Raw genomic sequence first — 26,803 nt, forward strand, 5'->3', positions numbered from 1 at the left:
TGACTGCGGCCAGGGTGGCAGGGAGCCAAGCCAAACCATGTATGAAGGAAAAACAGGGAAAGATTCTGATTCCTGATCCAGGGATTCCAATGGTGTGTTCAGGTTGTGAAAATCCGTCAAGCTGTACGCTTAATGTTATGGACCCATTTCTGTTTGTATATTATTCTACAACAGAAAGATCTTCTTAAGGATGGTTAGGAGATATCATCCTCAAGAACAACCAAGAGAAGTTTTTCAATTTCTCCATTATCCACAGAAACCTTAGAGGAAACTCTGGCATTTCTGATAATTACTGGTGAAATAACAAAAATATTGCTGTCTAGTGTTAAAGGAGGACTCCATTAAACAAGGATTAGGACCTGGTGAATTCACAGACGATCTGGAGATTTCTAAACCAAACAAATGCTTTCCAAAAAGCCAATGATTATGAGACTCAAAACTCCTAACGTGAAGGGCCTTTGGAGAGGCTGCACCCCGGCGAGCTGAATGGTTCCAAACCCAGAAGGCCACACAGCCTGAACCGGTCCCTCCTGGTTCGCATCTGGATAGCCCGATTAGTCGGCAAGGGAATAATGATTTTGTGCTAAGGCCTGGGGACTCCCAATTCCAAGTGTGTAACATCCTGGTCCCAAGGCATTTGGACTGAATTGGCCTCCCACATTCACCAGGCAGAAGTCCTTGGGGAGAATGAATCCCAATTACTCAAGACAGCCCACTGTCACTGAGAGAGAGTTTCCTCGGAAGAACCACCAAGGCTGACCATACTGGGGACTGAAGGGGCCAGAAGTGAGACTAACCCACAGAACTATTCACCCGATTCATCGCCTTTGCATGGGGGCTCCCCAGCTTTCCCAAAGACGACATGGGGCAGTACGGACCTCACTGAGCAATGTTGCCATGAAACAAAACTAATGGTGTTCTATCAACTTCTATTAGTTTTCTTACTGCTTCCTTCGACATTTAAAAAAAAAAAAATTCCCTAAAGGTAGATGAGCTTATTTTCAATATTTCTCCCACTGTGAAGCAGTCTTCTTTACCTTCCCCACCAAAATAAAAACAAAACTCCATTAATATTCCTTACTATTCCTATCTAAATCCAAACCTTCTCTTGCCCTGTTCCCAATTACTATAAAGTTTTATCTGGTCATAAACTCAACTACCTACATTTCCTTGAAAGATTTATTTGTATTTCTAGATGAAAATGAGACAATAATTGCTCCTATCCTCTCAATTCAAAAAACCACATACACTGTCCTCAAATCCCAAACCACAAATGCTAAAGATTATGAATAAAAGGAATGTCTATGTGCTTATAACTGCTAAAGGAATAACTAGACTCTTGCATTGAGAACAATCAGCTCATTCTTGACCTACCATCCTATTTATCTTTCTATTCTCAAAGCTAATTGCTTATATAAGCATGCCAATTTGCCCTGATTATAGGATTCTTAATAAATGAATGTTGTTTACATTTCACAAGTGTATTTGAATTTCACTCCAGGAAGCCAAGCTCATCAAGTCTTTGTAAGTGGTAAAACCAGAGATCAAAGCAAAAGGCCTGCATTGAACCAACAAACAATTAGGCTTGAGAATATAGACCTAAGCAAAAATACAAGTGATTTATTGATTTTTCTACTCCAGAAGTACACCTCAGGGTCACTGTTCACTCCTGAGCTATACGTAGAACTTTTTCTGCAGATTTTCATCATGATTATTTGATGATCATTTCTTAGTTAAGAAGTCTAACATTCAACAGGCTTTGATCCATTCCTTCTGTATTTCTCATCTCGGTGATTTGGTTGCATCAAACATCTTTAAGAGTTTGTTTACCCCTTCTCCACTTTGACTAATTTCCCCACAATTTTTGGTACCTTTTAAACAATTCTTTTCTTAGTATAACCATGTTTACCAACCCAGGCATCTATATTTTGAGGCTCCCAGGTGAGACTGATAGCAGCCAGGTTTGAGGACTACTATTTCAGCTTGTCAATCCCTTTACAATCCTGCCTTAAATGAAGTGTTCAGCCAAGCTTCCATGGGGAAAGAAAGAAGAGAAAGAAAGAAAAACAAGGAAAAGAAGTCAGGTTCATGAGCAAATCCTCAATTCGAGGCAGGCCCTTCAGGTACCAGTCACACCATAGGGCCCAACACCAGGCACAGAGCCAAAAATGTCAACAACCTGACACCTTTCCCAAAGCCAACAAGTTTTTAGTATAAGCCAGGCACGCGTACCATCTACCACACAGAAATCAGTCGAGAGATTCCTCTGGCGATAGACAGCAGGGTTTAAAAACCTCAAAATGTCAGCTTCTGTGGCAATGGATAGAGGGGCTTACAAACAGCAACTCTTCATCAAAGAACAAAGTGGACTAAGGTTCTGTGTGAATTCAAAGTCCCAGAAGGCAGTTACAAGCTGCCCAAGAACACCAAAAATGTGACCAGAGGAACACCTCTAGTGTGTCCTAGAAACTACACAAAGTTTGTGATGAGGTGACTACCTGTAAGCTCTGCACTGGTCAGGGGACCTTTGTTTCGTGTTTTTTGTCAGTTTGTTTTTTTAAGACCGAGAGCAGAAAGTACACTTCTACTGTTGACAACAAATACCATTCTACCTCAAGCAGGGATTCCCAGCCATTCTGGCCCACATCTGTGGACTTCAGCTGAATCACAGCTCTCGGGCCTACCCTCGTCCCTAGACGTTGCTTCCAAATTATATCCAATAGAAACTGCATACTCCTCAGTGTTATGCTGAAAGAGAGACTTCTGGAAAAGAGGACAGAGCATCTGGGAAGAAGATCACCCGCAGTGTGAGCAGACACGATCTTAAAGGAAAGATGAGAGATGAGTCGTCGCTGCCCGCAGGATTCAAGCAGATGAGAGCTAACAAGGTGCATGAAGCCCCTCTACAGAAACCATGACCCCAAAGCCTGGGGACACACTCCTTGGGATAGGGGAAGGGAAGAAACATGCCCCATTTTAGAGTAGAAGAGCCAGCTTGTAACTCACCCTCCCTCCTAAGCAATTCAGTCTGTTCTTGTCTAAGGATTCACTGCTTTGTTCCTAAGAGGCTTCCAGCTACCAGCACCCTCTTGCAAAGTAGAGACGACCATCCGGAATCAGTGCTTCTTCTGTCAGCCACTTTCATACCACCTATTACTTGCTTAAACATAAGGAAGCCCATTGCACCTTGCCCTTTTGCCCCAAGCACTAAGGGCGGGGGGGGGGGGGGGGGAAGAGCACGTTTCTTTAAGACCAAGCCCCTCAAGCAACAGTTTTTATAAAGCCAAATAAATTTCCAGAAAAACATGAACCTACACTTATTTTCTTCTCGAGCGCAGGAGGAAACTACAAGTGGAATCCTTCCCCACTCTCAGGTACTAGGATTCTAGGTCTAAAACCTGCAGGTGGCAGGCTCACCTCAAGGAGGGCAATTCAGGCCAATAATGTACTAGCCACGTCTTGGGTTTGCAAATAACTTCCAATCACCAGCATTCCTTCTACAGCTTCTGTGTGAGCAATTCTAATGAAGAGCTCACTCTTCACTTCTTTGACAACTCTAAAGGTTAAAAATACTTTTCCTTAAACTTATGTGACTTTCCGTCATTTACCCTGGAAATTCTACTCTCTAGACCACACAGAATACAACTACACACTTTTCTGCACAAAGCTCTTCAAAATGCAAAGTCAGCTAATGGATCACAGTATGGTATGTTCTGGAAGTTTTACAGTTTCAAGTGCTAGGATCTAAAAAAAAAAAATTCTTTGCTATCTTAACAGTTGTGTCAAATTGTATTCCAACTTACAGAGGAAGAAAATCAAGGACCACAGGAGAGAATTTAACTCGCTCAACCTGGTGCAGCAGGTATGATTCTTAGAAACTAGGTCTCCTGCCTCCCAGGCCAATGCTATTTGCTAAGTGAGAGGCCACAAGCAAAAGTAATTCTTATCACCTAAGGATGTAAGGGCATGCATACCTTTTCTTCCCAAAGGTCATCCATTTGTGTTTCTGCCAGTCTCTCATGGTAGCCAAATACTTATATTTAGATAACAGCCTTTGATCAACTTCTATACTAGATATCCAAATATATTGGCATCATTGGGGGGTGAAATGCACCCCAATAATAAGCCTATATTCCCAAGTTTGGTGAAATAAAGCAGCTCGGAGGTTTAGTACCTAGGATAAGATTGTAATGGCTCAAAGTTACAACACTCCACCCCCTTCCCCTTCTCTACCTCCTTTCCCTAACAGGAGAAAGGATGTGAGAAAAATCAGCAAGCATCTGACGATGACCTAACTACACTCTCACCCACCCATCTGCTCAGCAGACTTCATGGCAAGAGTTCTCCTTGGAAGTAGTTAAAAGGGAACAACACCTTGCAGAGGGAAATAAATGCTAAAACTTGACTTCCCTTGTCCTTTCACAAGTAATTACATTTGGGGGTATATGCATTGTACTGACAGACTGTTTGTTTCTTTCCCATGATTTGGAAATCCTAAATTCCCAACCAAGGTAGTTCAAGCCTACCTTGATAGAAAAAACTGAAGAGCACACTTGGACCAAATCACTATTTAACGCCATGCCTGAAAAATGAAACAGCATAGTGAAGATGCCAAAATGTCTGACCTTGAATGTGAAACATCAAGCGCACCTCACAGCAGTCATTTCTAAGACATTTTTGCCAATTTTATACAGTTTGAAACTGGCATTTATTAGATTTAGAGATTTTTTTTTTAAACAGTTTTACTGCTAGCTCCAAGTACTTTTTTTCCTTCCTAGGTCAAGGGCCCCAGAAGTATAATAGAATATAGGGTGAGGGGCCGGGGTGGGGGGGTTGGGGGGGGCTTAGAGATACAACTGTGGGTAAAAATCCTAGATCAATTATTCAATAACTGCATGACTTTAGGCAACTTAGGTAATTCTATTTCCTAGAATTAATGTGAGGATTAAATGAATATGTAAGCATAGGGTGTACTGAGAGTAGATACTCAAAATGTTTCCACTTCTTCCTAAAGCAGAAGAACTACATTCAACCTCAGGGCAAGGAGGGGGAAAAAAAAAAAAAAAAAAAAAAAAACCTGGAAAGGAATGGACTCAAATTAATCACACACCAAAGTAGTTCCCAGTACCAAACATACGATAATACTGCCCGAAACCATCACTTTTTAAGAGGTCCTAAATCAGTTTGCAGGGCAGCACATCTGGTGTCACACAGATATACCAGCTAAGACAGAGGATTTAAAATTATCCTTTCCTCTGACATTTACAGAAAGAATCCTTAGGACAGCTCCTTGACAAAGGCATTGGGGGACTTAACGTTTTTGTTGTAGATAATGATTTCAAGCCAAAAATTAGTGAATGGTATGGAAGGTCTAATGTAGAAAGAGGTATTATTGGGCACAGACCATCAGCGGTTCACCCCACCCCAAAATAAACTTCATAGCATCATCTTTGAAAATAAAGGACACAGGAGTGTGTGTGTGCACGCGTTATGTGTATTCCCAACGTTTAGGCAATGTTTAATACAACAAAGAGCCACATAGATAATGATAGATGTGTAGGACCCCCCGAAAAATATGTACACGCCAATATTACCTGTAAAATATGTGACATGTATACACCCTAAAGGAATAAAACTAGATGAGTGAATTTATAATTTATGAAATACTTCCATCAAACAGTGTAACAAAAACATCACACACGTGTGCACAAAGGCGTTATCACCTTACAGCTGAAAGGTAGGTACAAGGACGCAAATAGTTAAATGTATACAAGGAGTCAGTAGTGTTTTCCCATACATATGTTTTATAACTATTTTAACAATACTGAAGACAAGTTTAAGAAGAGGGAGGCTCTCCTTAGGAAGATTAAGCTCCTAAGATTTGGAACCAATTTGCACTAGCCTTTCATCGCAGAACTTCAATAATTTAAATCTACTTAAAAAAAAATTTTCCTATTAAAAAAATCACTACTTTTAAAGTTTACCCTTCCATTGATCTTAATTCTGCAATCTTTTACTCTCTCCTTTCCATTCACACCAATTAATTTTTTAGATTTATATCATTTAATTCATTTAGATTGATGAAGGGGTAGGTGGACAGTCACTGAGAAGGTCTGGTCTGGAGATTTTCCAGAAATAGATGGACTTCTGTCATTTTAATGTTTATTTACTCTTCCCCAATGCTCTAAATATTCTAGAGCTTGAGGATGGAATTGTTTTCCATGCCTGAAATGTCTTATTAATTATTGATGTAAGCCATACTTACAATGAGGTGCCTGTACTTTCCTGTACAGTATTACTATCTTGTTTTCCTCCCAAAACAGATATATATGATCTTTATCATATCTGAAAATAAAGCCAGCATCAACAATGCCAACATGATTTCCTTTGCCCCCGGGTAAAGAATTTCTCTACATATATACTTAAAAACTTGCCACCTAAAATTTGTCCTTCTAGCTTGATCTCTAGATTTAAATGGTTTGAGTTGATTTCTTAAGCAATTCATGAAGAAAAGCGAAGTTGAGAGCATCACGTGTACAACTCCAGGAAAAAGAAAAAGAAAAAAAAAACTGACCTTAAGAGGAATCACCTTCCCTCTGGGCTTCTATCAGCCCATAAAGAGGACTCCTTTTAACTCCCCTTGTAGGTTTCCAAAGAGCAGCTGGAGCTGACTAGGGAGAGTTACAGTAAACACCACATCAATGTCCAAGTGCATCACTAACAAGAGGGACCCCAAGCTGAGACTTTCCCAAAAGCTTTGCTTCTATTCAAAAAAGTTCACCCTGATATTTTTTGTTCTTGTTTTGTTTATTTTGAGAGGCTCAGAGTATTCTAAACAAGAAAAGTACCACATCCAGTAATTGTGTGTGACACACAGTAGAGAAGTAACCGCAACAACCAACCACTGCCCCAAGGAGCTTGTGATGTAGAATCATAAATGTCTACATACTAAATTTGTGACTGCTAGACTTAATAGTAACACAAATCCACCATGGTAATGATGAAACATTTTTCTAAAGATTAATTCAGATCATGTGTTATTAATCAGCAGAGTAACTAAAAGCTCATGCAAAACACACTATCCCAATCTAGCAGAACTTAATTGCATTATTGTTATCTGGTTTTCCTGTGTCACTGGCCCTTCCATTTCAAGTACACACGTACACACATACACAAACACACACAACACCACAGGATGAAAAGACAGAAAAGGCAGAGCTAGGAGGTAAGAACCATGTGTCTGGAAGGAAGAGGATTTTGAATAACAACGTTTGTCTCTGGGAAGACAGGTCAAGTATGCACCCAGGCTGCCTTGAGAAAGAATTAAGCTGATGCGTTTCATTTCAGTGTGTCCCATTTTGCACAACAGTGGGAGCAGCTGTGGGAGATCTTGCAAAGCAAGACAGGCAGCCTCCTCTATCTCCCCACAGCCACACCAGACCTTGGGGAGGGGGTGAAAAAAGCTTGTAGCCTCTGTTCTCCCTAAGAGCACAAAGCTAACCTGCCATCCAGGACACTACGCCCCCTCTCAAACCAGCCCTTTTTCAAGGCCTGAGAAGTGCAATTTAAATGTCCCAGTCTTCAGACTCAGGTCCGTTCCCAAAGTTGGGAGGTTAAACAACAAAAATCCGCAGCAGACACAAAACTGGCTGCCTAGAGCACAAGTTTCTCTTACTGCCTAACCGCGTAGAGTTCAGAGATAACTAGCTAGGACAAGGTAGATGGACAAGTGTAAGGAATAGGAACGCATCGGATTTGCCAGTTTCCCTCCCAACATCCCTTGAAGGAGGCTGGGTCACTAAAAATCGGAAGTCTGGGGACCAGCTGCAGTACAGACAGACTCTGGCTGGGTCGAGGGGGAGGCCGCCACACCCTCTTGAGCTCACAGCACTGTCAAGCTCTAATTGGGAGGGGCTCAGAAACTTAGTCCCAGCAGGAAAAGGGAGAAAGAAGGGAATCTTGAGTGTCTTGGATTTGAGAAGCTAAAAAGCTAAACGATTTCGGGAGGGAGCCGGGGACTTGGCTGTGTGTGCTGGAGGAGGGAAGGGGTCGCCCCCGATGTCAGAACAGCTCGAAACACGTCCCCGCAAAACTGCACATTCTTGTGGTTTAAGATTTAAGACCGAAAGGAACGAGCTGAGGCAAAGCTTCTCTCCCGCCTGGGTTTCAGATGCCCCCCTCCCAGCTTAGGGACCGGGGCGCCGCACTGCCGCGGCTTTCCTTATCTCCCCCTTTCGGGCGAGCTCCCCTCCGCCAAGCCGCTACGTCCGCCTCCAAGTTCGCCTTCGCTCCCCGCCCGCTGCCAGCCACATGCACCCATCTGCCCGGGACCCCGCGCGCCGGATGGTCCGCAGGGACTCGGGATTTGCGGGGTTTTTGGTTTTTGTTTTTCTAAACAAAAAGCCTTAGCGGCTCGCCGCCCCCTTCTCCCGGGCCCGCGCCACCTTCCCTTCACGCCCACGCCGCACCTCCCGGGCACACGCGCTGCGAGGTGCTTCTCCCGCCAGACAATGGGCTCTGGGCTGGCCAGGCAGCCCGCCCCGAGCCCCCGGCCCCATCCCGGGACCCCCAAGAGGGCTGAGCGCGGGGGCTAGAGGGCAACGGAGAAGACTGAGGCTGCCGAGGCCACAAAGGGGAAGGTGGGCGCCTCCCCCTTGGGACAGGAGGCTCGCTCCCGGCGCGGGGAGAAGAGGAGGGGGCGGGGGTCAGCTGCGTCTCCCCGCCCGGAGCCCCGGGGCCCCCGCTGCGCACTCACCAGCACGATGGCAAATCGCTCCTCCAGTTCACCTGGCTCGGGCATCGGCAGCTTCAAAGGCACGTTGTGCGCCCTGAAATCGGTCTGCTGCGAATCCATGCTCCCCGCGTTGCCCATGTTGGCTGCACGCCGGGGCCGGGGGCTGCTCCGGGCCCCTCGCGTTCGCGTCGGAAATCAGAACAGCTCCCGGCGGCCGGCTCCCGCCCGCTGGCGCGACCTGCCCGGCTCCCGGCCCTCCGCTGCGCCTCGGCGAGTGTGCAGCGCGCACCGCTCCCTAGCAGCGCTCCTCGCCGAGCCGCCCCCCGGCCTCCCTCATGCTCTCCGCCGCCCCAGCGCCGTCCCGGCCTCTTTTCCTTGGGAGGGGTCGTCAGGGCGCTGGGCGCCTATCTGCATGTTGCTCCACTGGCACGCCGCCCTCTGCCAGCGATCGTGGCCAGCGGGCGCGTGGTTTTCCGAACTCGGTCTTCCGCCGGGCCGCGGCCGCCGCTGACACTTACAGCCCCACGGCCGGCGAACACAACGCTCGTTCGGCGAGCACCTCGAGCAGACAAATGCAGCTCCGCGCTCCCGACACAATGCCCCCCTCGCCCGGCCCCCGCCTCCGCCCCCGCCCCGGCTCCGCCCACTTGCCCCGTGGACTGCCGGGACGCGTAGTTTCTGTCCAAAGTGTCCGCACGCCCGCTCTGGAGGACAGAGCTGGGTCAAGACCGCTTGCTTCGGAGGCAATCTGTACGCTTCTGGCTATGGTTTATGACCCTTTAGAACTCCCTCACTCCAACAGTAGAAATCACTACCTCGTCTACGTCGGTTCTGACACTTAATTAGGCACACTTGACAAATGAATGATCCAATCAATCGGTGATTGAATACCAGCATTCTGATTTAAATTTCAGAAGCTGGTTACCGTTCAAAACGCTCTAGTTTAACAGGTGACCTGAAAGGCATTGGCAACGTCCTATTTCATGAACTGGGAAATGGGTCCATGGGTGCTTGTTTCATTATTCTTTCTTCCTTATGTAACGTATTCTTTTGTGTGATTGAAATGTTTTATAAACAAATATACACTTTCATGGATTTTTTTAAATATGCGCTATGGATATATGCATATATGGTCAGACCCAGGAGTTGAAGGAGGATTCAATTCAAAACAAACACCTGTCGATAGCTATTATGTATGGGTTACTGGGTTCCTTAGTGGGAGGAAAAGAGGATTGCTCCTGCTCTGGAATACTTCACAATCTAGTGAAGGAGAAAATTTACACAAATAAGCATATTTCATGTGACATAGAAAGAAGAACAGGGTGTTTGGAAAGGCTTTGAAGATGATCTTCGGCTATAGCTATCTTATTCCTCCATAACAGTCTCAGGTGTTTTACAAAGAAGATTGGGCCCAACCTTATCTCTGGGATCCTTTCCAGACTATTACTACCCATTTTAAAACAGTGGAAATACAAACAACCTTATAAACAACTTTAGCCAGGTGCTCATGTTGTAGATTTCAAGGGCATCCACCTGGTTGACTTGTGACAGAACTCACAAGTCACCCTTTCTTAGCTTAGAGCATTTCTTTAATCCTGGTTTGCGTATCAGATTCACTTGGGAGCTTGTTGTTAAAACTCCACACACCCTGGGCCCTGCCTATTATCAGAATTTCCCTGAGCCAAGAGTTGGAGCATGGGCAGGTGTATTTTTAACAAGCTCCCCAGGTTATTCTGATATGCAACCAGGGCTGTTACTCTCTTGTTAAAAAGCAACTGCTTCTGGAGAAGGTAACACAACAAGACTAAACATCAAGGGCCACATTTCATTCAGCTCTATAAGTCCCAAGATGCCTTGAGCATAGTAGATGTTAAATGACTACTTGTTGAATTGACAAGTGAGTTTTACCAAAAGCCTATGGAGCAAATACACACACAGATACATCGTGTCGGTATCATCTATTAAATAAAGCACTTCTGGTCTTTTTTTTTTTGGGGGGGAGTATAAATAAATTCAAATTAAAAGTCTGAATAAATGCAATCTGTATTCCAAAACTACACTGTATCAAAGTTAACAGTGTGTTACCCATCAAAGAAAGAAAAACAGAGATATAGATACATACACACACCCCAACTAGTGAAAATGAGTGAGAAAGAAAAGCAGTTAATTCAAACCAAGTGAGACATTTCTGACCCACAAATGTATTTGTTTTCTTCCAATCTCTAGACATATACTTTGGGTCTGATTGACACAAAATCAGCCCACCCAGGGGGTTGCCCATCTGGATGGAAAAGCTAGAATTCTTTTCTGCCGTCGAGAAATCCTTTTTATTACATTTATGGTTCCCTCTGGCCATATTTCTGCCAGTAACCAGGACCTTTTTCTCCCCTTAAGTTTTATCACATCTAGTCTCTCTCATAATCTCACACTTTGAGAAGAGCCAAGGACATAGTGTGCAAATCCATGAACCAAAAGAACTCAGCCATTTCAAGGTTTGCAATCTTTGATATTTGGTTATTATTTATGGGGGTATTTAGTACAAAAATAAGCAAAACACTCCATTATATTACAGGACTTCTGTAAGAATTTCTATCAAAAATCTCAAGAAAATATTTGGGGTATGGCGTGGAGAGGGAGGAAGAAGACATTACTTTAATCGTAACACTCATATCCTCCCCATAAAATCAAAATCAGGTGATCACTTTTAAATATGAATTTCATTTTCTAATTACTCATACATATGACTTATTATAGCTGATGCTGCAAAAAATTGGCAAAAAAATAAACTGTTAAAACAATCCATTCACCTTCCATGCAAACTGAAATGATAGACCTTTATATTCTGTGTACTAGGCATTTGCAAGTTATGCCAAGGATGGCTTGATAGGAATTCCCCCATAACAGTGCAATTGCTTTCCAAAAGCTCTTCCATCATTCAAAACAAATACTCCTAACACCGTCAGCTGAGTTTCATTGGTATCTCCTTAAGTTTGAAAGGTAAGGAAGTGCTCTATAGCTAAGTTCACTTAGCTTCTTAAAAAAGCACTTGTGTGGGGCGCCTGGGTGGCTCAGTTGGTTAAGCGACTGCCTTCGGCTCAGGTCATGATCCTGGAGTCCCTGGATAGAGTCCCCCATCGGGCTCCCTGCTCGGCAGGGAGTCTGCTTCTCCCTCTGACCCTCCCGACCCTCCCCCCTCTCATGTGCTCTCTCTCTCAGTCTCTCTCTCTCTCAAATAAATAAATAAAATCTTAAAAAAAAAAAAAAAAGCACTTGTGCAACCCCAGGGAAGATTCTCTTTGTGTGTATAATTATAAGAAATGAGATAAGCACCCTATGATGAGCAAAGCCATATATAGCCCTGAATCAAACTGGGAACTTGTAGTATCTGAGATTTTAGAGGGATTGCTTTATGTCAAGTTACATCTACAAGAGTCCTGAAAGATTCATATGTCTAACCATATTTATTTTTTAAATATTTATTGAGCACTTACTGTGAGCCAGTTACTGCTATTGATTTTAAACAAAGTTTAAACATAGTTTATTCAATTTCTAAACGCAAGTAATAATGGCTTCAATAATATATTTTCTCATTAAACAAAAAATCTGGAGAAAGGTGGATGCTAGTGTTGGTTCAGCAACTTCGTACGGCTAGGACCAGTATCTATGTGATGGGTTGGTCTTTCCACATACTTACAAAATAGCTACTAGAGTGTCATGAATCAAGTATGTGTTGGGGCAAATAATGGGGAAGAGCCAATTTCAGTTAAGTCTGTTTCTCTTGTCAGAAAATCAAAAGTTTGTCCAGAAGTACCATTAGCAGACTATTGTCCATTATTCTTCATTTTCTAGAACTGAATGACACAGCCATCCCCCGTTACAGAAATAACTGGGGGAGTGAGATAAAACCTGGGGCTGGACACATTTCCTCACCTGGATAGAATCAAGATTCGGATAAAAGGTAAAGGGGATAGACATGGGTAAGAAATGGGTAGACAGAAACATCTTCTAACCCCTCCCCCACATATTTCATATCTTCGAATAATACTTTACATTTGCCTTCATATTTTACAAAATACTTTTACTTGCTTTATCTTATTTCATCCTGTCAATACAACAACAAGGAATTTAGACCTCAACAGAGTGATTTTTCTCTAGTTTATACAACAAGTGATAAAGTTACAGCTTAGGTATTTTGATTCCCAAACCAGTATCCTTCACTGCATTAAAAAAAAAAAAAAAAGTTCTCTAAAACTATCATTCAGAGGTAGAAGCATAATGAGATTTCTGCTTCTTTTTTTTTTTTTTTTTAATATTTTATTTATTTATCTGACAGAGAGAGAGACAGCAAGAGAGGGAACACAAGCAGGGGGAGTAGGAGAGGGAGAAGCAGGCTTCCTGCGGAGCAAGGAGCCTGATGCGGGGCTCGATCCCAGGACCCTGGGACCATGACCTGAGCTGAAGGCAGCCGCTTAACTGACTGAGCCACCCAGGTGCCCCAGATTTCTGCTTCTGATCGAGATAGAGTAATAGGGACCAGACTGAATTTGAAAGTAATAACATACTGGACAAAATATATTAAAGAATGTCCCTCAAGAGTTATGTGATGTCAAAAGAAGGACAGAGTGTTTGGGGAGGCTTCAGAGATGATCTTGGTCTGTAACTATCTTATGCCTCCATAACAGATTTGTTTCAGGAGTTTTACAGAGAAGATTGGGCCCAACCCTATCCTCTTGGGAGGCAGTGAAAAACAATGATCCCTGAGAGATAAGGAATAAATTAACTGACCACTACTATCACCCCAGCTTACTGCCTGGAGAAAGTTTCTAGACCGCCGTGCACAGAGAAGGAACCTCGACTGGGCCTACTGGTGTCCCTGACTTAAGAAGGCAGAGGCGAGAGTCCAGTGAAGCCAAACAGGCCAGAGTTCTCAGCACAGAATACTGGGGAAAAAAGAGCTGTAAGAACTTCAGATGCCTGAAGAGGTTCCCATTCAGTATTCAGTTGAGTACTGATTAGTAAGTGGTGAGGAAAAAACTCAAGGCTGGTCATTTTATAATAATAAATGACTGAACTCATCAAGAGAACATGACACCCAATAAGAGTGCTTCAAAATACATGAACGTCAAGGAGAAATACACAAATCCACAATTACAGTTATAGTTAAACACTCCTCTCTTAATATTTGTTAAAACAAATAGAAAATCGGTAAGGGTATAGAAAACTTTAAAAATACTATCAACAATTTGATCTAATTGATATTTATAAACTACCTCACTCAACAACACAATACATAACTTTTCAAATGCACAAGGCATATTTACCAGATGGACCAATTCTGGACTATAGAAATTCTCAATAAATGGTCAATAAATATTAAAAGATTCCAATATTACAAATTTTATCTCCTTGCCACAATGAAATTAAATTAGAAGTTAAGAACACAAAAATATCTGAAAAATCCTCAAATATTTAGAAAAAAAGGTAAACTTCTGAAAAACCATGGATCAATTAAAAGATAAAAGGGAAAATTATAACATATTCTGAACTGAATAAAAGAGAAAACACTATATATTAAAATTTTGTGGATGCCACTAAAACAGTACTTAGAAATTTAGACCAGCAAGTGCCTCTATTAGAAAAGAATAAGGGCTCAAATTAGTGTCTTTAGTTTCCACCTTAAGAAACTAGAAAAAAGGGCGCCTGGGTGGCTCAGATGGTTAAGCGTCTGCCTTCGGCTCAGCTCATGATCCCAGAATCCTGGGATCGAGTCCCGCATCCGGCTCCCTGCTCCTTGGGAGCCTGCTTCTCCCTCTGCCTCTCTCTCTCTCTCTCTCTCTCTCTCTCTCTCTGTCTCTCATGAATAAATAAATTTAAAAAAAAACTTCAGATCACTTTGGAAAAAAAAAAAAAGAAACTAGAAAAAAAGAAGCAAGTGAAAACCAAACAAAGAGGAAGAAAGGAACAATAAAGACAAGAGCAAAAGTCAGTAAAATGAAAACAGGAAAATTGATGAAACTAAAAGCTAGTTCTTGAGAAGGTCAATTAAATTGACAAACTTCTAGTCAGATTCATCAGGAAAAAAGGAAAGACACAAATAACCAATATCACAAATGACAGAAGAGACATCATTATACATTTTACACATACTAAAAAGGATAATCAGAGAATGTTTTGAACAACTTTATGTCAATAAATTCAATCATGTACATGAAATGGACATATTCATTCCTTGAAAGACACAAAGTACCAAAACTGATTCAAGATGAAATAAATAACCAGCACAGTCATATCTATGAATTTGTATTTAAAATCTTTCCACAAAGAAAACTAGAGGCCCAGATAGCTTCACTAGAAACTTCCCCAGTTGGGGTGCCTGGGTGGCTCAGGGGGTTTAGCGTCTGCCTTCGGCTCAGGTCATGATCCCAGGGTCCTGGGATCAAGTCCCACATCGAGCTCCTTGCTCAGCAGGGAGTTTGTTTCTCCCACTGCCTCCAGCTCCCCCTGCTTGTGCTCTCTCTGTCAAATAAATAAAATCTTAAAAAAAAAAAAGAAAAAAGAAAACGAAAGAAAGAAAAGAAACTTCCCCAATTACTTAAGGTAGAGAGAATACCAATTCTACCTAAACTATTCCAAAAAATTAAAAATGAGTGAATATTTCCCAACTCATTCTGAAGGTCAACATTCCCCTGATCCCAAAACCGGTCAAAGACATTATAAGAAAGAAAACTATAGCCAACATTCCTCATGAACATAGCTGTAAACATTCTGAACAAAATTTGAGTAATGCATCATGACCAAGTGGGGTTTATCCCAGGAATGCTAGACTGTTTTAGTATTTGAAAATCAATGTATTCAACATACTAACAGACTAAAACAGAAAAACACATGATATCTCAAGAGATGGAGAATAAGCATTTGATAAAATCCAACATCCATTCCTGATAAAAACCCTCAGCTGATTAGAAATAGAAAGGAACTTCCTTAACTTGATAAAAGGCATCTACAAAAAACCTACTACCAATATCATACTTAATGGTAAGAGAATAAGTGTTTTCTCCTAAAATCAGGAACAATGTTTAATTCAACATTGTATGGGAGGTTCTAGCCAGTGCAATAAGAGAGAAAACAAACAAAAAGCTATCCAGTTAGGAAAAAATGAAGCAAACTGTCTTTGTTCACAAATGACATGATCTTCTATGTAGAAATTCTTATGGAATTTATAAAATAGTTACTGGAACTAATAAGTGAGTTTAGCAAGGATTCAGTATATAAGATTGATATACAAAATTAAAATATGGGGATGGACAAAATGGGTGAAGGGGAGTAGGAGGTACAGGTTTCCAGTTATGGAATGAATAAGTCATGGGGATGAAAGGTATAGAGAATATAGTTGATGGCATTTTAATAGCACTGTATGGTGAAAAAATCTGTGTGTGTGTGTGTGCGTGCGTGTGTGATTATCCTTTTTAGTATGTGTAAAATGTATAATGTCTCTCCTGTGTATATAGATACACACACACACTTTTGGAGATGATGGATATGTTCATTAGCTTGATCATGGTGCTGGTTTCATGGGTATATACTTACGTTAAACCTATCAAATTATAAACTATAACTATGTATAGTTTATTGTTGGTTAGTTATAGCTCGATAAAGCTGTTACAAAAAATAACAGTCAAGTCAATTGTTTTCTCTCTCCTCATCCTTTAAGGAACTTAGAACACCTTAACTCAAATCTCTCCTCCTACCTTCCATGTTAATATTGTTTATCATTTTAACTCCTCTTTATTTATTCACATTAGCCTTTAGTAGTAGTAATATTACTTGCATGGCCAATCCTTAGGTTTACTAATATGCTTACAAATTCATTTGCTTTTTGCATTCCCCTTTTTTCTTCTAGATTTATATTTCATTTTCCAAAAGAACATTCTTTAGTGTTTCTTGCAATGAGAGTTTGTGAATGGCAAAATTATCTGGCAATGTCTTATTTGCCCTCAGTCTTAATATAGTTTATTTGGTTATAGAACGTCAGGCTGAAAGTTCTTTTCCTTCCTCATTCTAAAGATATTAGTTCATTATCTCCCAGCCCTCATCGTTGGTGATGAGAAATCTGTCACTGTAATTGTCACTTACTGTTTAAAAATAGATATTGTAGGGGCGTCTGGGTGGCACATTCAGTTAAGCAGCCTACTCTTCATTTCTGCTCAGGCCATGATCTCAGGGTCCTGGGATTGAGTCCTGTATCAGGTTCTGTGCTCAGCAGGGAGTCTGCTTGAGATTCTCTCTCTCTCTCTCTCTCTCTGCCCCTCCCCCCCTGCTTGCACACCCACCCTCTCTATCTCTCTCTTAAATAAATAAATAAATCTTAAAAAAAAATAGATACTGTATCATTTTCTCCCTGGTTTCCTTATTCATTGAGATTTAAATTTCACCAATGAAATTGTGGTAGAAGTTCTAGGTGGAGAACTTCTGGAAGAAGGTCCAGTTCTTTTTCAGTCTACCTGTTCCTGTTTATTATTTTTTTAATCTCTTTCTTAAAATGTTTTTATTTGAGTACAGTTGACAATACAATGTTACATTAGTTTCAGGTGTACAACTTAGCGATTCAGCAAGTCTATACATGAGGTTATGCTCACCACAAGTGTAGCTGCCATCTGTTACCATACAACGCTATTACCATATCATTGACTTTATTACCTGCTGGTTCCTTTTTTAATACTGCTCTATTCCATCATTTCAAGATATTTTTGGAAGACAGAAAACATAGATATATATTCTATTCACCATTTTCGTAGAAACCTATCATCTGCTTCTTTTGCATTGGTTTGCTTTAATAAGCATTAGGAATTTTATTTTAACTATATCTTAAATAATGCCACCTCTATAATTTAAAATTTTTTAATAGATCTAGCATGTCCAACATTGTTCCAGAGAATTATTAACTATTTGTAGGCTTTTGAATCCCAGCTCTTATCTTGCCTATATCTCTGAGATTCCACTTCCTTTAGGCCCCAATGTATATACCATGTCACATAAACATACCTTCAAATTTGGCAAAAATCTATCTGGGTCATTTTTCTTTTAATAATTTTATTTTTAAATAATCTCTACACCCAACATGGGGTTCAAACTCACAACTCCAAGATTAGGAGTCACATGCTCTTCTGACTGAGTTAGCCAGGCAACCCCATCTGGGTCATTTTTGAATGATAATAACACAGAAACTTAATTTCATTTATAGAAGTTTAATACACATTTGTAAATATATATATATGGATATATAAAGAACATACTGAAACTTCTTTCAAAATAGCTAATATACTAAACAACTATATCTCTATAGAAATCAAAACACGAAAGAAAGAGAGAAAGAAAGAAGAAAGGAAAAAAGAAAAAGGAGGGAAGGAAGGAAAGAGAGAGGGAAAGAAAGAGAAAGAAAGAAAAGAAAAGAAAAACGAAAAGAAAAGAAAGAGAGAGGAGCACGTGGGTGGCTCAGTCGGTTAAGCCCCTGACTCTTGGTTTTGTCTCAGGTCATGATGTCAGGGTTCTGGGATTAAGCTCCCCTCCCCCGCGAGCTCTGCACTCAGCATGGAGTCTGCTTCAGATTCTTTCCCCTTCCCTCTGCTCCTCCCCCAACTCTTGTGGGTGCGCTCTCTCTCAAATTAATAAATAAATAAAAGCTTTTAAAAAAAGGGAAGGAAGGAAGACAGGCATCACAAAATGTGGATAGCATTGTATGAAAAGTCAAGTTCAGACGATTTCTCGCCATCCTCCCCTCTCTCTCACCTACTCTCTCCCTTCTTCCTGCATTCCTGTACTGGATTGCCTCCTCCAAAATCCTCCTTAACAACCTACTTTAAAAATGACTGGGTGGGGAGGTCTTAGCCTGTGATACCAATAACAATGGCAACAACAAAGGAATGTGCTGCTGACTTGAAGTGTCTGCTTTTATTTCAGGGAGTCCTCTTAACTTCCCAACTTAACTGTCATCCAGGAGGCGAGGGTTCCTAAGCCAGGCTGCGTGGGAAGCCCAGGGAGCCCCATCCACACCTGCCTCCTCTGCAGATAAACACAGAACTCAACAGCCACCATGGCTATCCATCTGGCACCTTTCAACAGCTTCCAAGTCTAAGAAAACAATCCCTCTAAAAAAAACGTTTTTTAAAACAAGAAAGCCCAAAGGGGGCATTTTTGTTTCCGGCTGCAACCATTTCAACCAGAATAAACACCACAGGGAGATTAAGACAGAGAAAGAGTTGGCGTAAAATCTAGTTCCACCAATATATATTACACATATTGAATATCTAGGTTTACGATTTTATTTACTTTTCTCATTTGTCCTTTGGGAGAGTTAATTTTTAGGGGAGAACCATACATTTCTTTCTGATCACAAGAAAAAAGGAGGCTTATCATCCTAGAAGAGACAGACTTTCTGAAACCTGTCCTTTCCTCCCTCTCTAGCTCAGCCCACTTCTATGAAAAAATTGCCCTTTTTGACCTTCAGAGAAGAAATTTTCACAAACCCACGATTATTCTGCCTAATGAATTTTGAGTTCCTGGACTTCCAGTTTAAATACTAAGGGCTAGTATCCTGGTAAGAACCAGTGCTACGTGGATTTGATCCCTGCTTCTCTTGCTTACTGAGTGATCCCAGGAAAATTCATTAACCCCTTCAAGCCTCAGTTTCTGCATTTATAAAATGAAAGTAAATACTTACGCCACCAGTTAATTGTAGAGATTAGGGAAAATAAACGTACAACAACTATCAAGACCATGCCTGATGGATGGTGAGAGGCTCAATAAGGTATTTTCCTCCTTATATTCTTTTCTTCAAGATGGTCATGGACTTAATCTTGGGATTATTAATGAAGCAATAAAAATTTCTGCAGTACCTGAATGGGTAAAGGGAAAATATGTAAATACACGGTACTTGTTTCAGGTAACAGGAAGATATATTGATATAAAATAGCACATGCGTTGGTTTGCACTGGTGAGTGCTTTCTTTTCTCCTAATGATAAAGCTCTGTTCTGGTGATTCAGTATAATAGTAAATGAAAATTTTAATGCCACTTTCAAAGGAATCCAAACAGTATTTTCCAAACCTGTCTGATAATAGGATCCACGTGGGATGCTTATTGAACTTACAGATTCCTACGTGCCTTCCCTAGAAATTCTAATTCAGTAGGTCTGGGGTGGGCCTGGGAATCTGTATGTTTAACAAAAACCCCAGATGGTTCCTATTTTCGGCAAGTTTAGGAAACACTGATTAATTGCTTGGGACTCGAGAAATGACTCATCTGCAATTAAGCAATAATGCCTCTACTTAAGGAACAATGCCAAGTTATTTTAAAGCCATTGAATAATTATATACACTGCTCAAAAAATTGAATTAGCTAATATTTCAATCAGAGGGATTGTTCCATTTAGAATACATTTATACACATTTTTAAAGTTTTAAAAACGTCACTAGTTCTTCATATTTGGATTTGTTGTGCTTTTTAGGTTTTGGAGGAGGACAAAGCATCATTGTGTAAATTGTCCATGACTTATCTAGGAGCAGATTTGTCAGGTGTCCAAATTTTGAGGAGGAATTTTGGGTATGCAGTTTTCTTCTTGCCCTCAGACTCACATTTATATGCAAAAATAGGCTGAATAGATGCCAAAGATGACATTATACACAGAATAAATAAAATTGTCCAGAGCTACTGAATGCTACTTACACCATTTTGCGTTTGATTTTATCAAATTAATTTTACTAACAGATGCTTATTGTATTATATCATTCTAATTGCAATCATTTTCCATACGCAATTAAGATCAAAGGGAAGTTCACTGGTGGAAGGAAGGGGAGAGGGCTGGGTGGCTAATTAGTAGAACTAAAAGATCTCCCTCAAAGTATCAAGCCCTTTTTCCTGCTCTGTAATCACTAGTTACAAACACCTGCAGAGCTCACACTCCCTCAAGAGAACTGAACTCTGCTAACCTTATCGACTGTACTAGAAAAGTGCTTGCGGGCTCCTGGGTGGGTCAGTCGGTTAAGCGGCTGCCTTTGGCTCAGGTCATGATCCCGGGGTCCTGGGATCGAGTCCCGCATCGGGTTCCCCGCTCAGCGGGGAGTCTGCATCTCCCTCTGCCTGCCACTCCCCCTGCTTGTGTGCTCGCTCGCTCTCAATCTCTCTCTCTCTGTCAAATAAATAAATAAAATCTTAAAAAAAAAAAAAAGTGCTTGCAATGGGGGCCAGACAGACCTGTCTCAGGTCCAATTCACATAGCCTGGTTGCTTTGTTTCACCAGATTTAGGGAATGGAAGGTGTTTGTTAAAATTATTAAAGAAACCATTCAAAATACCCAACTGAAATCTATGAGAAAGAAGCAAGTCCCCAAAATAATATTCTATTGCACTGGCAATGATTAAAAATGGGAGTTAAAAACCTTAAAAATGCAGTGAGTTTGTGGGGAATGCATAGCCCAGGTAGACACGACGGACACGTATTTTTTTGTCTGTCCAACACCCCTTCTTAGAAAATCACCCTCTTCTAGGAACTGCTCTTCCCTCCGCTCCATGCTATAATTAACAAAGGAGCTGCTATAGTTCTGTAGGTCTCTTGGGCACTGTTGACCTGTTGAAGGGTGGGATTCTAACTCAGGTTTGGCAAAAATCCTTCTCCCTCCTTTCTGATTTTTGGATTTTGGATTAAAAGTATCAGGTTACATTTCCTCAGATGGCTGACGCTGTAGGCTATAAAGCTGAAATGTGGTGGATGACTGTGGTGACTGATAGGCAGACAGAAAAGAAGCCGATGTAACATGTAGAGGTAGGAGATGGAGAGAAAGATCTGCCTGGAAATCCTACTTATACAAGAACAAAGCAGTTGGTAAACTGAACAGTTTTCAAAACTCTCTGAGATGCAGTTTCTTTATCTGTAAAATAAAGGCAATCTTAACAGTATTTACTTCAAGTGGTTTTTGGGAGGAATAATTATGATAATTGATAGAAATCACTGAATACTGGACTCAACACATGGAAAGAGCTCAATAAATGTCAACCAATAGGCGCCCCTAGACATGAGGTTAAGAAACAGTAAACTACAGGAGTGGGACCCACAATTCAAAGGACAAGAAGTGACGAGATTTCCGGCACTGTTGATTAGAAAAATACCCCAAAATGAAGTTGACACCTGACTGCAATTTTAACCCAACTGTCAGAAAAACAACAGGCATGGTGAAAAGTGGAAACCACAAAGCAGGGTTAATAATGATAATAATTACAAATAAATAATTTGTCCTGAGTGCTAACTGTAGGCCAGGCAGGAAGCTGAGTGGTTTCCATCCTTAATACTTACCATCACTAGATGGGTTTGGTATTATTCCTATTTTGCCGATGAGGACACTGATGAATAATGTTGAAATCTGCCTTCAATGAAGACTATTCACTGAGAGCCCAGCATTCCCAGCACCTAGGGGTGATCAGCCAGTGTATTTAAGTGAAGTGGCTATTTCTCACTTCTGTCTGTTGCCTCTGTCCATCAGCCTATCTTGCTTACCGGTCAGTTGCTAAGCCGGTGACATGGCCATTACCACGCAGAAGGAGTGTGAACTCAAGCCAGAGAAGCTTATTTCACTTTCCCAGGCTGCTTTGCTTCTTGCTCTCCCAGAGTGAGTGTGCTCCGTGGTTGCATTCCAATTTTTCACTTCCTCTCTGTACCGCTCCTCTGCGTCTGCTGGGAAGCCTCACCCTGAACTCCTTTCTTTCCCAATGGGAGGCCTGAACAGAACTTTGGGATAGGACTAAATTATCACCTAAATCAGAATCTATTTTTAGTCTTTTTTTTTCAATGTGTAATTCTTGACTGACTTTGGTTCCTATGACCTTCTGTTTAGTCTCAATTATTGCTTTGCCCTGATTTGTAGGATTATTATATGTTCTAATTGGGACGGTTTGTTTGTCTAGTTTTAGCTACTCATGATCACAGCTTCCCAGAAAATGCTAGGTGTATCTGTTCCCTACACCAGCATATTTGGATTTCCTGCCTCTGCCTTGAGGCCCTTCATTCTGACCTGTCATCTAGTATCCTTGACCTCCAGAAATATATATTTTTTATTTTCCCAACTAGCTTATATGTCCTAGCTGTAGAATAATGTGCTTCACAGTGTGATTCTCAGTCCATCTGCACTTGAATCATCTGGAGTGCTTTATTATTTTTTTTTTTTATTGTTATAAAACATTTTATTTATTTGAGAGAGAGTGAGCATTAGTGGGGGGAGGGGCAGAGGGAGAGGGAGAAGCAGACTCCTCGCTGATCAGAGAGCCTGATGTGGGGCTCGATTCCGGGACCCCAAAATTATGACCTAAGCCAAAGGCAGATGCTTAACTGATTGAGCCACCCAGGTGCCCCTTAAATGTTTTATGAAAATAAACATTTTTAGTTCCATCACCACAAATCAGAATTTCTAAGATAAGTCCAAAAAGTATACATTTTTTTTAAGATTTTATTTTTAAGTAATCTCTACACCCAACGTGGGATTGAACCCACAACCCTGAGATTGAGAGTCACCATTCTATGGATTGAGCCAGCCAGGGACTCCTAGCATGCATTTTTTTTTTAAGATTTTATTTATGGGGTGCCTGGGTGGTTCAGTGGGTTAAGCGCCTGCCTTCGGCTCAGGTCATGATCCCGGGGTCCTGGAATCGAGCCCCACATCGGGCTTCTTGCTCAGGGGGGAGTCTGCTTCTCCCTCTCCCTCTGCCCCTCCCCCTGGCTCGTGCACTCTCTCTCTCTGCACGCTCTCTCTCAAATAAATAAAATATTAAAAAAGAAGATTTTATTTATTTATTTGACAGAAATAGAGCACAAGCAGGGGGAGCGACAGGCAGAGGGAGAGGGAGAAGCAGACTCCCCGCTGAGCAAGGAGCCTGATGTGGGGCTCGATCCCAGGACCCCGGGATCATGAACTGAGCGAAAGGCAGACACTTAACCGACTGAGCCACCCAGGCGCCCCCTTTGCTGCATTTTTAACAAGCTACCCAGGTAATTTTTTTTTTTTTTTAAGATTTTAGTATTTATTTGACAGAGAGCACAAGCAGGGGAAACAGCAGGCAGAGGGAGAGGAAGAAGCAGCACCCCCCCCCCCACAGCAGGGAGCTGGACCCTGGGATCCTGACCCCAGCAGACAGCAGAGGCTCAACCAACTGAGTCACCCAGGCGCCCCTACCCAGGTGGTTCTTATGCATACAGAGCTTGGGATCCATTGTATTGTAAGAACAGATACTATGATCACAGACTTTTTTTTTTTTTTTTAAGATTTTATTTATTTATTTGAGAGAGAGAGAGAGCACAAGAGGGGGGAGTGGGAGAGGGAGAAGCAGACTCCCCGCTGAGCAGGGAGCCCGATGCGGGACTCGATCCCGGGACTCCAGGATCATGACCTGAGCTGAAGGCAGTCGCTTAACCAACTGAGCCACCCAGGCGCCCTTTTTTTTTTTTTAAATACTCCAGGTACTTCCAGTTCTGTGCTTAGCACCTGGAAGATTATCACTAATTGCTTCTTGAGTTAAAGAATGAATAAATCTAACTTTGGAAGGAAATCTAGTCATGGGAAATCTTCCCTACTCTAAGGAAATATTTGCAATTTTCACTAAATGTGCCCATAATACCAACTTCAATTAGTATAATCCTCATTCCTTCTTGGGTTAAACTGCTTAAATCTCCTTTGGATGTTGCTTCTTCCTAAAATAATGTAACTTAAGTTTATTTTGGTTGTGATGAAATATCATATCAAACTGGTTCAAAACACTCAAGGTGTTCTTTAATTCATCTTAGACCTCCTCCTGGGTAGAAGCTGTAAGAGTTTTCTCCAGTTATAACTGCAAGGAAATACCAAAAGATTTTATAAGCCAGGTAAATATTGTTATAGGGACTACTAGATAGGTTTTAATGTTTTAACATATTATTAATTCAACAAATATTGACTGTACTTAAACATTCAGATTGTTATCCCAAGCAGTGCATACACGAAAGCCAATGATTTTCTATTGCTCCCTGGGAGTATTAATTTAGACTTCTTTATTCAATTAGGTTTAAAAGCTCTTTTTGCTCCCTAGCTGCAGGCCATGTAATGCTGGATGACTCCAGGTAGACACTTTGGATTGCTGACTTTGAGAGACCTCTAGTTCACAGAGCTTCTATCAGCATAACTCATTAACACTCAAGCTTCCCTCTTGTCTGTTTTTCTAATAGATGTTGCCTTGATCTCTTTGCTAACCTTACTTTGACACTGAACATGTGAAGAACGAGATGGAGCAAAGGTGATATCGCTGTGAACTCTAAATATGTCACTGCTTTTAATCTTCACAGTGACCTTGCGAGGCAGACAATTTTCTTTCCATATTATAAAAGAGTTAAAGCTAATAGTGATGTGGAGAACAAAGGCAAAAGAAATAGAAAAAAAAACCTTCCTTATAACTTACAGCTCATTGACAAGTCCTTGAGACAGGCAGAGCGACCTTCCTCCAGGAACTCAACGGCCTCAATGTTAGTACTTTGCTAGAGGCAAAAGCAACCTTAGCTTGACATTAGCCCGACCTCCAAGATCCTCTAAGTCTTCTTTAACATCTAAACATCGCTTTGGAAACTTCTTTTATCTCTACTTCCTCCCCGCCCCCATAACATAAGATACATGTTAGCAATCATCCTCCAAACATAAGGCCCAACGATACACATCTGAAGGGTCTCATGACTAAGGTTTTACTAGACAGTAGTAAATGACCTTATCCTAACAAAAACTAGCCCCTCAGGGTCCTGAAAACCTTGCTTCCAAATTCCTTAGAGAATTCTGTTGTCCCTAACCCCCTCCCAACTTGAAAGTATACAATCACCCCTCAAGACCCCAGTGCAGCTCTTCCTGCTATTGGTCCTGTCCCTGTGCTTTAATAAAACTACTTTTTTTTTTTTTTAAGATTTTATTTATTTATTTGAGAGAGAGAATGAGAGAGAGCATGAGAGGGAGGAGGGTCAGAGGGAGAAGCAGACTCCCTGCCGAGCAGGGAGCCCGATGCGGGACTCGATCCCGGGACTCCAGGATCATGACCTGAGCCGAAGGCAGTTGCTTAACCAACTGAGCCACCCAGGCGCCCAATAAAACTACTTTTTTTGCACCGAAGACATCTCAAGAATTTTTTCTTGGCCGTTCACTCCAGGACCCCAAAATTTCACATCAATAGTGGTCGTATACCTGGACGAAGTTATATAGCTAAGAAGTGGCAGAGCCAGGACTCAATTCCCATTTCTTTGGTCCCTAGGCTCATCTACTTTCTACTATATCATGTTGCTTCCTCACTTTATTTTGCAACTTCTCAAACACCTTTCTGCCACCACCACCACCACCACCACCACCACCACCCCTCCACCCCCACCCCCGCCCAGGACATGGGTTTTGCCCTTGGCCAAGTGTTAGTCTCCCTATCCTGAATCGGTCTCACACAGGAGTTCCCTAGCAATTAGATGCTCTATTGTTTCCCTGTTACTCAGCCACTTTCCTTCCTACCCTCAGCTTCTCCTTCATGGCCAGTCTTGCCCAAAACATAGAGTACCACTTAAAGAGCCAAAGCAATAATGTGGTCTTCTCTGATGACTTCCATGTGTCTTGTTATGGATATGACATGAATATCAATTAAAAGCAGGTTTGGCTACATAGAACAAAAAACCCAACTATAGTGGCTAAACAAAAAGTGGTTTACTTTTCTCATATAACAAGAAGTTTAGAGGTCAGTGTTTGCACAAGATACTGTAGTGATTTCACAGCTAATGTCTCTGCAATTCTTCTGACTTTTCCCTTCCATATGATGACAAGACAGCTGCTGTATCTCCAGCTATTGCATCCACATTCAACACCAAATTAAAGGGGAAGGGGCAGTGTCAGTGGTATTCCTCCTTATTTATCTAGAGCACATCCTCCTACACAAACCCAGGAGACTTCCCCTAAGGCCATGTTTACCAGCGCAGGACACAAGCCTGCCTGCCCCCACCCCCAGCTGTTAAAAAGGCAGAAAATCAATTAATGTAATTCAGC

At 41.6% G+C, this 26,803-nt stretch overlaps 1 protein-coding gene across 4 annotated transcripts in view; it reads right to left on the reverse strand.

The window, feature by feature from the left end:
• The window catches only part of FMNL2 (formin like 2), a 302,656-nt gene extending 293,327 nt beyond the window's left edge, over window positions 1-9,329 (reverse strand). For all 4 annotated transcript variants that reach the window (XM_032410419.1, XM_032410429.1, XM_032410439.1 and 1 more), the window contains exon 1: window positions 8,756-9,329. In XM_032410419.1, the coding sequence (XP_032266310.1) occupies window positions 8,756-8,872 (117 nt within the window). In that variant the 5' untranslated portion in view covers window positions 8,873-9,329. The remainder of the gene's footprint in view (window positions 1-8,755) is intronic.
• Window positions 9,330-26,803: the final 17,474 nt, after the last annotated feature.

The sequence above is a fragment of the Phoca vitulina genome, unplaced genomic scaffold (assembly GCF_004348235.1).
Source record: "Phoca vitulina isolate PV1807 unplaced genomic scaffold, GSC_HSeal_1.0 scaffold1, whole genome shotgun sequence".
Taxonomy (NCBI): domain Eukaryota; kingdom Metazoa; phylum Chordata; class Mammalia; order Carnivora; family Phocidae; genus Phoca; species Phoca vitulina.